Source organism: Rattus norvegicus, chromosome 15 (assembly GCF_021556685.1).
Source record: "Rattus norvegicus strain SHRSP/BbbUtx chromosome 15, alternate assembly SHRSP_T2T, whole genome shotgun sequence".
NCBI classification, from domain to species: domain Eukaryota; kingdom Metazoa; phylum Chordata; class Mammalia; order Rodentia; family Muridae; genus Rattus; species Rattus norvegicus.
The window spans coordinates 33116802-33134858 of record NC_141548.1 but is presented as its reverse complement, the minus strand read 5'-3'; the positions used below and the strand labels follow the sequence as shown (position 1 = coordinate 33134858).

Sequence of the window (18057 nt, the reverse complement as noted above, 5' to 3'; positions counted from 1 at the left end):
ACGTGTGATGGGGTTTGTTCTGTGGAGCTGACCTTTCTGGACGCCATTCATCCTGTGCCCTCAGCCCAGCAGTCAGGAGTTTCCTCCTCCTCTCCTATTACCATGGCCTAGGCTACAAGGTGAGGCAATCACTCTCCTCACCTCCAGTTGCCCAGCTTCAAGGAGGAAAATTGTCCCAAGTCCACGTCCTCCTTGCAGTGTTCAGTAAGGAGGCAGTGTGCCCTCAGCTGCAGGTTAGTGAGTATTCACATCTGCTAGGAAAAAGCACAGCTACTGTCCCTGCTTTGGGTTTCACCTTTTGAAACCATTGTGTATGCTGAGCATGGTGGAGCCAGCTTGGGTGGCAGCACTGGGGAGGATGAGACAGAGGGATCATGAGTTGGAAGTCTGTCTGATCCACACGATGAGACGATGCCCAAACTACACCAATGTAAATCAAAATGAGAAAGGACCCTATGATTTATTATACAAAAATAACCAAAAGGTACAAAAAATGAAAAACAGTCACCCAGTTAACAATAAACCAACATGGATTCTTTATTGATTAAAGATCTTTATACGTTGTTCAATCCCATATGTGCTCCCTGCCCCCATAGAGTTAGAATAGAACTTATAGTCAGTCTTGACTTTGATAGCTATCCTTATATCGCTACTGTACCATGCTGAAGCTGAAAACTAGACATGAGACTGCCAGGCTGTGAGGAGGGCTGAGGTGCTGAGGTCCTTGTCTGGTGCTGGTCACGGCAGCAATTTTCATGGTACAGTAGTCAGAGGGCCACGCACAGCTTATTACTCCTCCTTGGGCCCTAATTGTTCTCACACAAGGTCTCTTCCCCTTAAGATTCCACAGAACCCTTAGTAAAAGCATTCTTTTTCATGACTAAGGACAATGGCTTATAAGAGGACAACAGGCCACTTACAAGGTTAACTAACTTAGGCATTCTTCTGAAAGGCTGGCACTTGGAGAAAGATGGCAGTTGAATGGCGGTGGCTCAGAAGCACAGCCACCATGGTAAGTACTAGAACATGCTAAGTACTGCAGTGTCTCTACCCGACATGTTCTGGTTCTGCCCTGTGTTGGCTCCAGAAACTTCTGGTGCTCTCCTGTGCTGTCTGCTTTGGTCACAGTCAGGGTCCAAGGACTTCGGAGGGCAGGCTGTCCTCTAGCTGCAGGTGCAATATTGAGAGGACAATGATGGCAGGGTAGGTGGTGAGGACACAAGGATCAACAGCCATGTCTGACCTAGACATGTAATCTGCGATGATGTGTGGAAAGATGCAGTGGCTAAGACATGGGGTTTGTGGGCAGAAGAGCTGAGAGACAAGGAGGGAGAAGATGAGAAGACAGGACAGTGGAGGAGAGGAACAGTGCACATTAGCCTGGATGTGAAATCTCACGGTACACAGCCATGCATAGTAGATAATATTCAGTTATCCACAGTGGTACACGTATGCCTAGAAGTCAGTAGTCAAGACGGTTAACATGGCCAGAGAATAGTACCTCAAATCCATTCTTCATTGTTCTCAGAGAGGAGAGTGTGTTTAGAGCACAGCGTGAAGTCACAACATTGCAAGAGGTTTTGTCTTTATTGAGGGCATTACAGGGAACAATCCATCATGACAGACTTGTGTATTTTTGAGATTGTCTTGGGGACAGGGTGAGTCAGGCTTTGTTAAGACTAGAGATTTGACAGAAGAGCTCTGGATTGGAGACTCTGACTCAGGTTCATCAGGTTTTTCAGCTAATTTCCTTTGATAACTGTATCAATCCAAGGCACATATGAGGAGATTCGGGTGAAGATTATAGGGGGCTTCCCTCTTCCACGGCCATGAGATACAATACCATGGGCTACTCCAGCACACACTAGAGGTCCTCCAGAGTCTTCCTTTAGGTGAGAAAAATAAAACTATGAGCAAATAATACTTTCTCCAAACACAGGTCCTTCCACCATAGCTAATCCCAGAGTGATGTAAAAGGACCTGGCTGCCTGTGGGTCATCAGTTGGGAACTTAATTTCTGTCCCTCCAGCCACTCTGTCCTTGCAACCATGCTAACATGTCTCCGTTTACTGCCTTCCTGTCTAGTGTGTAACCTCATGGAAAGGTTGTAGGAAGGGCTAGGAAACCAGGAGATGAGATGGACAGGGAGAATTTCAGTTCCCAGAACCTCAGGGATAGGAGCTAAGGACACAGGCATTAGTCACTGCCATGGAGAGATGATTGCCATGTTTCCTCCACTGACACTGTCTCCTGATGTGGGGAAGGAAAGCAGGCATGCACTCACCTTGTATGTTAATTTCAACATTTCAGGACTCCCCACGCAGATCTGGAATCTATTGTCATAATGCCAAAAGTACCAACATGCCTTCTTTTCCATGATTCTCAGTTTCACCTCCCTCAGTGTATCTGAGGTCGGTTCTGTCACTCCAGTTCGTCCCCAACCAGCTGCCCAGCACATTTTCCCAGGCTTGATAAAGTCAGAGGACTGAGGCAGGGGAATTACATTCACAGTAGGAGTCAACACTGCTTTCTCTTCAAGCTGTTGTGAAAAGAAGAGAAGAGATATCAACCCAGAGAACGATGCTCAGACATGTGTCTTTCCCACTGGGACACGAATGACATAGAAACCAGGAATAGTTTCTAAGGAAAACGATTGGACGAGAGAGAATTTGAAGGTCTGAGCCAGAAGGAAAGGTAAAGCAGAGGAGATTTAAGATGAATAAGAAAAAGATAAAACAAAACAAAACAAAAAAACAGCACCTTCAGTAACATGATGTCATGGAAATTGGAAAAAAATTGTACTTTGGATAAAAGATTTGCTTTTCAACTTTTATCTTTTGCTGTGTGGATTCTCTCTTGCTCATGTCATGAGCTCCAAGGATGACAGTAATTTCTCTGTCAAAAGAGAAAAGAAGCAGTAAAAAGTGCTGGTCTTAGGGGGAGGATTCCTTCTAAGGAGAGTGACACGGAGGTCTTTCTTCTCTATCCCAGTACAGAGTAACTGAGACTTGAGATGGGGCTCCCAACACCACAGCCTCCCCAGAAGGATGAGGCTCAGGAAAATAAAGTACTGAGAACTCTCCCCACACCCCACATCCCACACCCCACATCCCACACCCCACACCCAGTACTTGCATTCAACCAAACCCATGGCTTTGTACATGGCAAATGGGCACTCGACATTCAGTTACGCCCCAGCACCTGTCAGAGCTCTGGTGACACCCAGACAAGTCAAGGACTGTATACTTGTCCTGACCACAGCCCTGCTTAAACTCCAACCTCTGAAATGGAGATGACACATGAATGGTCCAGTGAGTGACCCTGTGGTCCCCGTTTCCTCTCCGTGTAAGGAGAGCCCATCTGGAGATGAGCATGGCTCAGAGCCTTTCCTGGGTCTCTGCTGCTCTGTGACTCTGGCTCATGGATGTCTTGACAGGAAGAGAAGCCTCTTACTTTCCTCTGCAGTGTGCAGCAGTCATCACAAATAGATGGCTTATGAGAAACCCACCACAGAAGGTCACATGACCTTCTTCAGTGACGATCTTCAGAAGGGCCATGTAAGGGCGGGAATGAGGAATAGACTCCACACCTCCAATAATCTCCTCTGGAACAAAAAACACCCAGTCCCCAGTCACAAGTTTGCAGAACATCCAACACAGTACTGCCAGAGAAATATGGGGCTAAAGCTGAGTGACTGCTCCAAGCCCACCCCACCTCACATGGGGCTCAGGCCCCTCCACAGGTCCTTTGGTCTTTTCTCTCCTGTTGATCTTTCCTCCCCACACCTCCCTGTCCACCATCATCCTTCATTCACAACACAATGACCATTAGTGTTTCTGATGCTCTATTTCCTTTAGGAATTTGTTTCTGCACTCATCCTGTCTTCCTCAACATCAAGGCAAGGCCAGAGAAGAGCTGTCCATCAGAACAGAGTACTTTGATGAAATGGTGTGATGGGGAAGGAGCTTTTCATTCTTCCTTGACCTAGAGATTTCCCCTGGACTCTGTCAGTGTAGGATCCGGTGTCATGATAGGCTCTCTTTTAAGGTAAGAGATTAATGTCTGTTGCTGAAAGCTCAGAGGTTAGGGCGGTGAAGAGCAAACTCACCAGCTCCAGCTCCAGAAGGCAAGAGAAGAGCCATCTAGAATAGCAGGGCCTGCATTGTGCCCAGGGTGCAGCCTGGGGTGAGCTTCTGCTGTGGTCCTGTCCTGGTTCCTGCTTTTATAGCTCCAAAGTAGGAGAAAGGAAGGGCTGCAAACCACAGGTCTGGTTTGGATAAACTCTATTCTCCTTATCAGAAATTCTCAGGACTATGCTCTTTGGTGGTGTTGAATCTGTGGCTTGAAATCTTGAAACTCCTGGATCCTATGATAAGGTGGCAACTGAACCCTCAAAGAAGCTCCCAGAAGACACGACAGAAACACAAAGGGGGGACCTCGATTGGGGATCACGGAACTGTTCTTATAAGCATTCAGGTATTATTGTTAGCTTTGAAACCCATGCTGCATATGTGTAAAAACTCAACTCTGTCATAGCACAAACAGCTGCATGTTTAGTGTGTGAACATATAGGTGAAAAGGAGTACATTTTATTTACAGAAACTGGTGGCAGCTGGTTTAGAATGTGACTGTGAGAAATGAAAGAGTGGGGAGTGTGTATTGAGTACACAGCAGGTTAGGCATGACCAAGACCTTTAATTAAGTGAGTGGTTCTCAACATACCTAATAATGTAAACTTTTAATACAGTATCTCAGTGTATGTGGTGACCCCAGCCACAAAATTAATTTACTGCTACTTTATAAGTTTAATTAGGCTACATTTATGAATTTTAATGTAAAACATATAATATGCAGCATATATGATATTTGACCCCTAAAGGGGTCATGACCCACAGTTTGAGAAGAGCTTCAATAAGTGCAGTTTCTGATCTAGCCATAGTAATAGTATCTTTGATGTTATAATACACACTTAGGGAGAAGTCAATCGACTTTCAGGATATCACAGAATAAAAGAACTTGAGTATCTGCAATGGAAGACAAGACTTTGGGTGACCACGTATTTGGAGCCACAGATCATGAGTGTCCAGACATTGCTCACTGGGTCTGAGTGCGCAGAAACATGGTCAAAGAAGGTGATGGGCTTGCACATAATTATGAGTTCAAAATCAAATTGAAAACTTTTTGTTTACAAATAAAAAAATTTATTGAGATCAAGTTTCAAATAAGAAGTTATCATGCAGTGAGATTAATGTAACTCACACAAGCACTTGTTGAGACTCCCAGACTATCCATCTCCATGAACCACATAACTGGACTTGACGTTCTGGGATCATGGAGTTCTACAGAAAAACTCTAGGTCTGGTAAAAAGAGGTATTGACTGTCATATGGAGACTCAGCCGCTTCCCAGGCTTGGACCTGACAACTAAGACCTCTTTGTGTGATGGCACCTCTTTGACTGGGTGCTCCTGAGGAAAGTTCAGGCTCCAACTCTGTCCTGCATTTCCTTCCTTTGCTTCCTCAGAGTTACAAATGGCTATCTAAGCACAGTGATATGAATTAGAGAAATAAGTACATTAATGTTTTTTTACTACTGAGCATTTGATCTGACCTGATAATAATTTGTAAAGACCCCAAATTCTATGCAGCCCCAGTTAGAGGACAGGCCTTGGGATGGTCCACACACACGGTCCCAAATGAACATTCTCATTTTGCAACTTATGCATGAACAGGTAGGAGAGACATAGTGATCAATTGGCATCAGCCACATAGTGGTTGCCTGATCCAGGAAGTGACATTACAATAGAAACTAGGGGAAACATCCCAACACCTCTTTTTACCAAAAGGTAAACCAGCGCTTTGGTATACAGGGAATTCTCCAGGATTGAATGATACAGAGGAGGTAATTTCCTGTTATTCCTCCCTTCAGGCTATCTATTGCATGTTGGAGAACTACAGTGGATTATTGCAAACTCAACTGGGTGGTAGCTCCTGCCGAAGTTGCTCTTGGTGTGTTTTTATTGTTTTATTGTTGTTGTAAATGACACATCTGTTGCAGTTCTCAGTCTGAGGAATGCACACACATGCATCATTAGGGGCAGTAACGTCTACTGCAGGGAACCCAATCATGTCACACTGAGGGTATCGTGCTCATTAGGATTGGAGTCCAGGAGGTAGCACCTACTGTAGACACCTTGGGAAGGCACAATTTTGTCACAAAGTAGGAGAAAGTTCTAAGAGCATTGTCTTTAGAGAAGTATCCATGGTCAGTAATCTTTCACATGTCCAATTTTCTCTTCCTAAGGAAAGTTGTTGCATCTGGCGGATCCATCTCTACGGATGAGGAAAATCCCCCCTGTGTATTTAGATGGGAGGTTGACTAAGAAGAAAAACGATCTCACAGGATGGCTCCCTCCTGTAGCGCACCTGAGTGAGCCTGTTTGGAATAATACAATCCTTCATGATGATGGCGCAGAAGATGGTGATGTACAGAAGTAAATCCAAAATAAATGCATCCTCACATTTCTAGGAAAGACCACCGAATCTATAGCCATAGTAACAAATAGAAACTAAAGTCATATTTTCTACTCCCCTTTTCTTTTGGTAAATGCCTGTGCACTTGGGAAAAGATTGCCAGAGACATCTTCACCTCTTCCTGTCAAGAGACAATTTTTTAAGTCTAAAATGTTTGTTTTAGAAATTTCATGCAGGAGTATTGTATTTATAGCACTATCATGCCTCTCTTTCCCCATCACACTCCTTTCATGTTGTACTTTCATTGCCTTGTGGGGAAGACCACATGGTGGGGGGATGAATGGAGGCCTTCAGCTCTAAGCCCATGGCATGGGAGACTAGTTTGTGGGACACAGCTGAGATCCGCACCTATTGACTCCAGAATCTTACCTTTCAAAGGAGAACTAAATACCCATAATAACGGGAAAAGGTTTGTCAGTCCTTAGAGACACTGAAACTGCTGGAGAAGAAAGGGGAGAGCAGGCAGAGGATTAGAAGGAGGAGAGTAGGATGAACTTGGTGAGTATCTTCAAATTTCATTAGGAATGCAACATGGACAGTGGGACAGTCCTCTCTGAGTCACCCAAAAGCCAGAGGCAGGAATGGGACTCACTGGGATGGGCCCTGCTCACATATGGGCAGGCTCAATAGCAGCTGCCTCCTTGCTGAGAGATGGCTTAGGAGCATAATATGGTCCCCAATGAGGGCCCCGTTTAAAAAGAGCACACAGTTGTGGTAAGGTCTCTTACATCTGGGATGCTTCTCATACGATTCTATGATGCTATCTGTCACTTGTCTGATGGTCTATCAGTTCTCAGTATCAGTCCAGGCTCACCAGACAGTTTCACCATCTTAGCCTACAATCTATTCATGGTTTCTTCATATCTGGGAGGCGGTTGAGGAGCTACACTAGCACAGTCAGTCCTTTTCCCAGGACTCCGTGAAGCTCATCTAGCGAACCACTGCTGCCCGTGTGAAGTTCCCCAGCTCCTGACCCAGTGTGACAGTCAGAGGCCCTGACCTCAGTGAGTGCTGTTATCCCCCCTGTGGCATCTTTCGGGGTGGGCACCGCCCCAATGGAGGGGCCAGTTGGGACTCCTCCATTAGCTCTTCAGGATCGGAAATCATTTCCCAGACACGGTTTTTCAATGTTTTGGGAGTCTGTTTCAAGCCCTCATTCTCTTTCTTCATTCCTTTGGATTTGGAGAAGCAAAGTTGTATGACCTTCATAACCTTATGGATTAGAACACAAGGAGGGCTGATAAACCGAGGTTTCAGCTCTGTGCTTCTGGAGCGGAGGTCAATGGGCTCACTTAGTGTTTCCCATCTGACAACCCAGACCTGAGTGGAACAGAGAAGAACAGGGATAAAATGGGTCTGGAAAGAGGTGAGAAGAGGCTATTTACTAAGACTTCTCCTTTTTTTACCCACGGGGAAATTCCAGGGACCATTTGGTGGTTTGGTTTTTTTGTTTTTTGTTTTTTGTTTTTTGGTGTGGTTTGGTTAGGTTTGGTATGGTTTGGTTAGGTTTAGTTTGGTTTGGTTAGGTTTGGTTTGATTTGGTGTGGTTAGGTTTGGTTTGGTTTGATTAGATTTTGTTTGGTTTGGTTTATATTGGTGTGATTTGGTTTGGTTTGGTTTGGTTTGGTTTGGTTTTCTTTTTTTTATTCTTTAATCTTCTTTTACAATCCAGTCTTCATCCCTCCTCCCAGTCCACCCGCCTACCAAGCCCCGTGCCATACCTTCTTCCCCCTGCCACCTCCACCTCCAAGAGGATGTCTCCAGCTACCAACCACGCCCTACCAGACTTCGCCATTCCCTGGAGCCTCAAATCTCTCCAGGGTTAGGTGCATCTTCTCTCACTGCGGCCAGACCAGTCAGTCCTTTGCTGGATGTGTGTTGAGGTCCTCAAATCAGCTCGTGTATGCTGCCTGGACAGTGTCTGAGAGATCTCGGGCATCCAGGTCAGTTGAGACTGCCGGGCTTCCCATGGGGCCACCCTCCTCCTCGGATTCTTCCAGCTTTTCCCTAATTCAACCACAAGGGTTCTCTGGGGACGTTTTGTGTGTGGTGCAGTGGCCCAGGGCCTTGTCAGTTATAGCTTGTGTGCTTGGACACCTCCTCGATATTCACCAGAATCTCCAGCTTTATACTTTGGATTCAGAAAACAATGAAAACTCTTTAAACAATCCTCAAATGCCAGCACTGTGTCTGGGCCAGTGTCCTGCATCCTGGTTTACAAATATTTGAGTCTTAATAAAGAAATCTGTCGGGCTGGAGAGATGGCTCAGTCATTAAAGGCTAGGCTCACAACCAAAAATATAAGAAATCTGTCTGCAGGAAAGAGATGACATTGCTTCCTTTCATGGCTGCAGAGCTTAAAACAATCCTCTGCACCACCTTCTTCTTCACTCTCTTTTGTCTCATGGTTTCTCTCCTCAGATTCTCTCACAGAGTTCCTGCATGATGCCTGATCACTGACCCCATCATAAGAGCACATATCAAGGCTCTTAAAGTCAGTCCTAGAAAGTGCTACCTTTGCCTGGGATGCCCTCTTTCTTTCTAAATTCTTCTTCATATTTATCAAGTTACTAAGGGTGAAAAAGATCAAAAGATTTTGCCTCCCACACTCTCCTTTGCTCTATGGACTGTATATAGTCCTGAGAATCCCAGGAAGTCCTGAGACTTCCCCAAGTCACCTGCCCCAGCTCAAGCAAGGCCTCTCTATCAGGCTGTCACCTCATCTTAGAACTGTAGCCACTTCTCCTTACCTTGCCGAAAGGGATACAGGAGATAACACAGGACAGTCCCAGTATGTAGATCAGAAACTTGGAGAAGGGGACCAAATCGTTGGATGCCCACTCCAGTATGCAGACTCATTCCTCTGCAGCAAGGCCAGGTCAGCACCTCTCATATAATATTTCTTGGCTCAGAGCCCTGGTGTGAGTTTAGAGTCATTAGCAACCCACTAACTAGTGTCTTAGTCATTTTGGGTGTACCTGGTCATGGAGGCAGCATGAAACCTTTTAACACACACACACACACACACACACACACACACACAAACAATTTTTCACATGTACTCCATGCATAGTAAACACTGCCAACCCCTCTCAGCTCCCTAACATCCCTGTACACCCTAGGCTCTCCTCACAAATATCTCTCTCATGTTCATGTCTATGTGCTGAGTTTTGTAACCCACTAAGGTTAACAATGACCAGCTGTGTAACTGAGTTTGGATCTTTCCATTGGAGCCTGGTTGGCTCAGCAGAGGACACTCAACTAAACACAGTGATTTCCTCCTCCCTTCCCAGAGTATGATTTCTTGTTTAAGCAGGATGCACAGACCTTGCCTTTCTGAGGAAACTCCTATTTGGTCTTTGTTATTTTCCTTGTCTCTGTCTGTGTCAGTCAGTGTCCTTCTGTCTCTGCCTCCTCCTTCATACCACCCCGGCCCCCTTCACAGCCTCCTCCAAATCAGCTGGGAATGAGGTCGCTATGCACAGGGAGAGGAAAGCAGCTGAGAGGAGACATACACTGCAGTCTAGAATCTGGGTCCTTAGTGAGCTTTATTGACATTTAGGGACCTTCTGTGGCCTGTAAGAACCTCTGGAAGCCCGGGGCTCTGGCAAGGCTTCAGCAGGAAGTAGACAGGCCAATCACATGGCACACAAAACCTGCACTGTTCCAGCTCCAGATTTCCTCATAGGCCTGAGCTCCAGAGTTAATAATTCTCCCTCAAGATCTTTTTGATCCGGGGCCAATAATGTGAGATTCTGGTGAAGACAGCAGGGGACTTTGCAATGCTTGGGCTATCCCAGCACACAGGAGAGGTCCTACAGAGTGTCCCTGTTGGGGGTGGGGAAGAGAGGAAACTCATGAGTGGATAGGAGGGAGCCTCTACCACTTCAATGTACCCATTTCAGCTTGCAGTTAGGTCTAGGGCTTAATGCCCCATCTTTCTCTGGTGGAGGGCAGTCAGCTTACATTCCTCACATCACCCCATGTTCTCTGCACAGCAGACTGAGTAACCCAGGGAGACCCCGGGAAGAGGGATACTTTGTTTCCTCACTTAGTGACTCCTAACACTGTGACTAGTTGACAACCTTCTGTCCTTCTAGAACTTTAGCTCCCAGGAGTGATTTCAGGGAACTCTAGTAAGAAGATCACTTTGTATACATTTTGCATCTTCTTGGGGTTGCCCACACAGCTGGAAATTGTGTTGAAATCTGTTGAGGCATTCACAGACTTAGAGTTCCAGGTGTCTCATCTTTACTTCCTGCAGTGTGTCAAAGACTGGTTCATTCAACTTTGTTCTACACCACCTGATTACCCTGCACATTAACCTCCATTTTTCTTTCTCAGAACCAGTGTTTATGGTCCAAGGAAGAGACAGAGAGAAAAGAGCAAGTAAAGGAGAAAGTCAAGTATGGGATGGGAGCACAGGGACTTCAAAGTGAGAGTAAAGAGGTGCAGCGATCATTTCCTCAGACTGTGTGTGCAATTTAGTTAATTTCATAGCAACCATATCACATACTTTTTACTGTTATTACTGTTTCAGTGTGTTTACCTGACCATTAGGGTTTACAGCTTAGAATTAAATCTTTCTGATTTCAAATTAAGTGTCCTTTCTGCTCAACCATCCAAAAGAAAGAGACTTGGTAAATGTGAGGGAAGCGTTAGGGTTAGGGGTATGAAGTAAGCAATTTGCTCCAGAAGGCTGGGTTGGTCCTAAACTACAAACTACACCATTGTCTGAGAGTTCACACTTTCTCTTTTTTGTTAAAACTACCCTGGGATATGCCACTGCTGTCTGTTTACAAATGTAGACTTGAAACTGAGACCAGGATCACACTGCCTTAACTGTTAAACACATTTTAAGTGTCTGCTCGGTGCTTCCCTGGACTCAGAAGAAGGAGTAATGAAGAGAAGGCCACACAGTGGACTCCCATTTCTCTTGGAGACCTACAGGAGGTTAGTTCATAGGTGGGAAGTTAACTGAAGCCCTTGCTTTCATTTGCTAATGTTGAGAGCTGTCCTCTGACATCATATCACTGGCAGGGAGGAGGAGGATCTGGAGCTGAAGAGGTCTTGTCTGGTGGCTCTGCATCAGTGAGACCAAGTCCCAGAGCCCAAGACAAGGTTTTTCTCCTGTTTCATTGAAAGCGGAGGGGCAGGTCACATAGAACTGGGGTGTGGGTTCCACAACACCAGGGCCCAGGTCCTCCAGCCTTGGGTGATGTTCCTTGTCTTGGCTGATGGTGAGGGAGAAGAAAAGATTCAGTCCCCAGCAGGACATCAACCTCATAAACACTGACCCCATGATTTGCCTGCATTCTCTTTGTCTGCTACAGTTTCCCAGAATTCTGCTGTCTCTGCTGCCTCCCTTGTCTGCTTTATATGTTGTGTACTGCAGAGTTCAATTGTGGTTTGAAGATCAGGAAGCAAGGAGTGTAACTAGTTAGAAAGCAGTGGCAGTCAGTAGGAGATTCTGCCTTTACTTAAAGGCAGTCACTGATGACACCTGTCATTTTTGTTGTCTCCAGAACGGGTGTTAGGTACCCTTCTAGTTGCTACAGTTTGAGAACAAGTTCATGATGGAAAGACATTGCCCCAGAACATTGTGAAACATGAGTCACACTGCATCAGCAGGCAGGAAATGGGAGTCTAACATAAATCTTCAAGATCAGCCTGCAGCAGACGATTTCCTCCCATGAGGCTGTGCCTCTTAGGGTTCTGCAATCTTCCAAATGTAAGACCACTAGGTGGGGACCCAGGGTTCCAACACATGAACCACAACAAAATATTCCAAAGCCTTGATCAAATCACAATGTAATGCTTGCTACAGTATATGCCCAAATTTTCAAACATTTAAAACAGTGTAAGGCTGTTGGGAAACTGAACTATCAGAACAGAATGTGTTGTAGAGTGCATGCAGCTCTGGCAGAAACAGCTGCCACCAAGGAGGGGTTAATTTCCTTCCTTCCTTCATTCCCTTCCTCCCTCTTTTTGTTCCCCCATCCATCACTCTGGTCTGCCTACTCACCTCTGATTTTCTTTTGAGACAGGCTCTCATGCAGGCCAGATTAGCCTTGAACTCCATATGTAGAATCCTGCTCCTCCAGGCTGCCTCCCATTGTGCTAGAGTGACCTATACACACTACTATGTCATGTTTAAAATTTGGTTCTTAGAAAATAATTAAGTAATACGACACTAGAAGTAATTAAGATGCTCAAGACATATTCAGTGCACGAAGGTGGCCCCATGCTAATGTTTTGTAATTTTGCATTTGAGAAGGAAACACATTGCACTCTGCAGTCCTGTACTTGGAGGTTGAAGCAAGAGTGTGGTACTTGTTCCAGGTCTCCAAGTAAGACCTTTTTATAAAATAAATCAGAATGGAGCAAAACCCAAAAGTTGTTTATGCTTAAATATGACAAAAAGTCATATTCATTCCTTCCGAAAAAATGATTCTAGAGCAACTAAATTTTTTTATTTACAAAATAATTAATGAAAACATTGCTTTGGAAGTAGGAAAACAGATGGGGTCAGGTGGTAAGTCCTGCTCCTGCAGGATATCAATAACTCTGGCTCACCAGAGACTGGATTCTCCTCATTGTAAGTTTTCTTGTTTTCTGAATGGAAATCTCCTTTACACATTGTTTAGCACTTAAACCTGCACATTCCTCTCCATTCCTCACAATTGCTGTAGTCTAAAGACTTAGCAATATACTCTGACTTCTGGGTTTGTATCCACTTTTGCAAAGATTGGGCAAGCACCTGCTGACCTCCTGGATGCTTTGCTCAGCTGCTGCTGGCTGTGCTGGTCTTCCCTATGGACACCTTCAGTGTGTGTCAGCTGCTAACAGTGCACTGAGAGCCATTTTTAAACTAGGCTGCCCAACAATGCTACTGCACCAACCATGGGGGAAAAATTATCTGTTGCTTGTTTCTTTGGCTGAGCTTGTGAGACCATGGCTGATCTCATTTACCCAGAGTGCATTGGGCCTGCTCCTCCTGTGCACAATTCACCATAAATAAGAATGAACACTGTAGTGGGGATCAGGTCCTTGTCTTGATTTTAGAGCCTTCGGGTCACCAACTGCTCCTTAGACCCCAGAGGCACATGTGATGGGGTTTGTTCTGTGGAGCTGACCTTTCTGGATGCCATTCATCCTGTGCCCTCAGCCCAGCAGTCAGGAGTTTCCTCCTCCTCTCCTATTACCATGGCCTAGGCTACAAGGTGAGGCAATCACTCTCCTCACCTCCAGTTGCCCAGCTTCAAGGAGGAAGATTGTCCCAAGTCCACGTCCTCCTTGCAGTGTTCAGTAAGGAGGCAGTGTGCCCTCAGCTGCAGGTTAGTGAGTATTCACATCTGCTAGGAAAAAGCACAGCTACTGTCCCTGCTTTGGGTTTCACCTTTTGAAACCATTGTGTATGCTGAGCATGGTGGAGCCAGCTTGGGTGGCAGCACTGGGGAGGATGAGACAGAGGGATCATGAGTTGGAAGTCTGTCTGATCCACACGATGAGACGATGCCCAAACTACACCAATGTAAATCAAAATGAGAAAGGACCCTATGATTTATTATACAAAAATAACCAAAAGGTACAAAAAATGAAAAACAGTCACCCAGTTAACAATAAACCAACATGGATTCTTTATTGATTAAAGATCTTTATACGTTGTTCAATCCCATATGTGCTCCCTGCCCCCATAGAGTTAGAATAGAACTTATAGTCAGTCTTGACTTTGATAGCTATCCTTATATCGCTACTGTACCATGCTGAAGCTGAAAACTAGACATGAGACTGCCAGGCTGTGAGGAGGGCTGAGGTGCTGAGGTCCTTGTCTGGTGCTGGTCACGGCAGCAATTTTCATGGTACAGTAGTCAGAGGGCCACGCACAGCTTATTACTCCTCCTTGGGCCCTAATTGTTCTCACACAAGGTCTCTTCCCCTTAAGATTCCACAGAACCCTTAGTAAAAGCATTCTTTTTCATGACTAAGGACAATGGCTTATAAGAGGACAACAGGCCACTTACAAGGTTAACTAACTTAGGCATTCTTCTGAAAGGCTGGCACTTGGAGAAAGATGGCAGTTGAATGGCGGTGGCTCAGAAGCACAGCCACCATGGTAAGTACTAGAACATGCTAAGTACTGCAGTGTCTCTACCCGACATGTTCTGGTTCTGCCCTGTGTTGGCTCCAGAAACTTCTGGTGCTCTCCTGTGCTGTCTGCTTTGGTCACAGTCAGGGTCCAAGGACTTCGGAGGGCAGGCTGTCCTCTAGCTGCAGGTGCAATATTGAGAGGACAATGATGGCAGGGTAGGTGGTGAGAACACAAGGATCAACAGCCATGTCTGACCTAGACATGTAATCTGCGATGATGTGTGGAAAGATGCAGTGGCTAAGACATGGGGTTTGTGGGCAGAAGAGCTGAGAGACAAGGAGGGAGAAGATGAGAAGACAGGACAGTGGAGGAGAGGAACAGTGCACATTAGCCTGGATGTGAAATCTCACGGTACACAGCCATGCATAGTAGATAATATTCAGTTATCCACAGTGGTACACGTATGCCTAGAAGTCAGTAGTCAAGACGGTTAACATGGCCAGAGAATAGTACCTCAAATCCATTCTTCATTGTTCTCAGAGAGGAGAGTGTGTTTAGAGCACAGCGTGAAGTCACAACATTGCAAGAGGTTTTGTCTTTATTGAGGGCATTACAGGGAACAATCCATCATGACAGACTTGTGTATTTTTGAGATTGTCTTGGGGACAGGGTGAGTCAGGCTTTGTTAAGACTAGAGATTTGACAGAAGAGCTCTGGATTGGAGACTCTGACTCAGGTTCATCAGGTTTTTCAGCTAATTTCCTTTGATAACTGTATCAATCCAAGGCACATATGAGGAGATTCGGGTGAAGATTATAGGGGGCTTCCCTCTTCCACGGCCATGAGATACAATACCATGGGCTACTCCAGCACACACTAGAGGTCCTCCAGAGTCTTCCTTTAGGTGAGAAAAATAAAACTATGAGCAAATAATACTTTCTCCAAACACAGGTCCTTCCACCATAGCTAATCCCAGAGTGATGTAAAAGGACCTGGCTGCCTGTGGGTCATCAGTTGGGAACTTAATTTCTGTCCCTCCAGCCACTCTGTCCTTGCAACCATGCTAACATGTCTCCGTTTACTGCCTTCCTGTCTAGTGTGTAACCTCATGGAAAGGTTGTAGGAAGGGCTAGGAAACCAGGAGATGAGATGGACAGGGAGAATTTCAGTTCCCAGAACCTCAGGGATAGGAGCTAAGGACACAGGCATTAGTCACTGCCATGGAGAGATGATTGCCATGTTTCCTCCACTGACACTGTCTCCTGATGTGGGGAAGGAAAGCAGGCATGCACTCACCTTGTATGTTAATTTCAACATTTCAGGACTCCCCACGCAGATCTGGAATCTATTGTCATAATGCCAAAAGTACCAACATGCCTTCTTTTCCATGATTCTCAGTTTCACCTCCCTCAGTGTATCTGAGGTCGGTTCTGTCACTCCAGTTCGTCCCCAACCAGCTGCCCAGCACATTTTCCCAGGCTTGATAAAGTCAGAGGACTGAGGCAGGGGAATTACATTCACAGTAGGAGTCAACACTGCTTTCTCTTCAAGCTGTTGTGAAAAGAAGAGAAGAGATATCAACCCAGAGAACGATGCTCAGACATGTGTCTTTCCCACTGGGACACGAATGACATAGAAACCAGGAATAGTTTCTAAGGAAAACGATTGGACGAGAGAGAATTTGAAGGTCTGAGCCAGAAGGAAAGGTAAAGCAGAGGAGATTTAAGATGAATAAGAAAAAGATAAAACAAAACAAAACAAAAAAACAGCACCTTCAGTAACATGATGTCATGGAAATTGGAAAAAAAATTGTACTTTGGATAAAAGATTTGCTTTTCAACTTTTATCTTTTGCTGTGTGGATTCTCTCTTGCTCATGTCATGAGCTCCAAGGATGACAGTAATTTCTCTGTCAAAAGAGAAAAGAAGCAGTAAAAAGTGCTGGTCTTAGGGGGAGGATTCCTTCTAAGGAGAGTGACACGGAGGTCTTTCTTCTCTATCCCAGTACAGAGTAACTGAGACTTGAGATGGGGCTCCCAACACCACAGCCTCCCCAGAAGGATGAGGCTCAGGAAAATAAAGTACTGAGAACTCTCCCCACACCCCACATCCCACACCCCACATCCCACACCCCACACCCAGTACTTGCATTCAACCAAACCCATGGCTTTGTACATGGCAAATGGGCACTCGACATTCAGTTACGCCCCAGCACCTGTCAGAGCTCTGGGGACACCCAGACAAGTCAAGGACTGTATACTTGTCCTGACCACAGCCCTGCTTAAACTCCAACCTCTGAAATGGAGATGACACATGAATGGTCCAGTGAGTATTCCTGTGGTCCCTGTTTCCTCTCCGTGTAAGGAGAGCCCATCTGGAGATGAGCAGGGCTCAGAGCCTTTCCTGGGTCTCTGCTGCTCTGTGACTCTAGCTCATGGATGTCTTGACAGGAAGAGAAGCCTCTTACTTTCCTCTGCAGTGTGCAGCAGTCATCACAAATAGATGGCTTATGAGAAACCCACCACAGAAGGTCACATGACCTTCTTCAGTGACGATCTTCAGAAGGGCCATGTAAGGGCGGGAGTGAGGAATAGACTCCACACCACCGATAATCTCCTCTGGAACAAAGAACACCCAGTCCCCAGTCACAAGTTTGCAAAACATCCAACACAGTACTGCCAGAGAAATATGGGGCTAAAGCTGAGCGACTGCTCCAAGCCCACCCCACCTCACATGGGGCTCAGGCCCCTCCACAGGTCCTTTGGTCTTTTCTCTCCTGTTGATCTTTCCTCCTCACACCTCCCTGTCCACCACCATCCTTCATTCACAACACAATGACCATTAGTGTTTTTGATACTCTATTTCCTTTAGGAATTTGTTTCTGCACTCATCCTGTCTTCCTCAACATCAAGGCAAGGCCAGAGAAGAGCTGTCCATCAGAACAGAGTACTTTGATGAAATGGTGTGATGGGGAAGGAGCTTTTCATTCTTCCTTGACCTAGAGATTTCCCCTGGACTCTGTCAGTGTAGGATCCGGTGTCATGATAGGCTCTCTTTTAAGGTAAGAGATTAATGTCTGTTGCTGAAAGCTCAGAGGTTAGGGCGGTGAAGAGCAAACTCACCAGCTCCAGCTCCAGAAGGCAAGAGAAGAGCCATCAGGAATAGTAGGGCCTGCATTGTGCCAGCGGTGCAGCCTGTGGTGAGCTTCTGCTGTGGTCCTGTCCTGGTTCCTGCTTTTATACCTCCAAAGTAGGAAAAAGGAAGGGCTGCAAACCACAGGTCTGGTTTGGATAAACTCTATTCTCCTTATCAGAAATTCTCAGGACTATGCTCTTTGGTGGTGTTGAATCTGTGGCTAAATCTTGAAACTCCTGGATCCTATGATAAGGTGGCAACTGAACCCTCAAAGAAGCTCCCAGAAGACACGACAGAAA

The 18057-nt window shown here is 45.7% G+C and overlaps 1 protein-coding gene and 1 pseudogene across 2 annotated transcripts; both read right to left on the bottom strand.

Moving 5' to 3' along the window:
- Positions 1-1494: 1494 nt before the first annotated feature.
- On the bottom strand, positions 1495-3555 carry LOC134482222 (mast cell protease 4-like; annotated as a pseudogene). Its single transcript, XR_015639118.1, has 4 exons — positions 3454-3555; positions 2761-2895; positions 2285-2539; positions 1495-1886 (listed from the first exon to the last, which is right to left on the bottom strand). The product of XR_015639118.1 is annotated as a mast cell protease 4-like (transcript).
- Positions 3556-15200: 11645 nt separating this feature from the next.
- Positions 15201-17832, bottom strand: Mcpt3 (mast cell peptidase 3). Its single transcript, NM_001170466.2, has 5 exons — positions 17746-17832; positions 17091-17241; positions 16397-16532; positions 15921-16175; positions 15201-15522 (listed from the first exon to the last, which is right to left on the bottom strand). The coding sequence occupies exons 1-5, from the start codon at positions 17798-17800 to the stop codon at positions 15379-15381; spliced, it is 741 nt and encodes a 246-aa protein (NP_001163937.1). The 5' UTR covers positions 17801-17832; the 3' UTR covers positions 15201-15378.
- Positions 17833-18057: the final 225 nt, after the last annotated feature.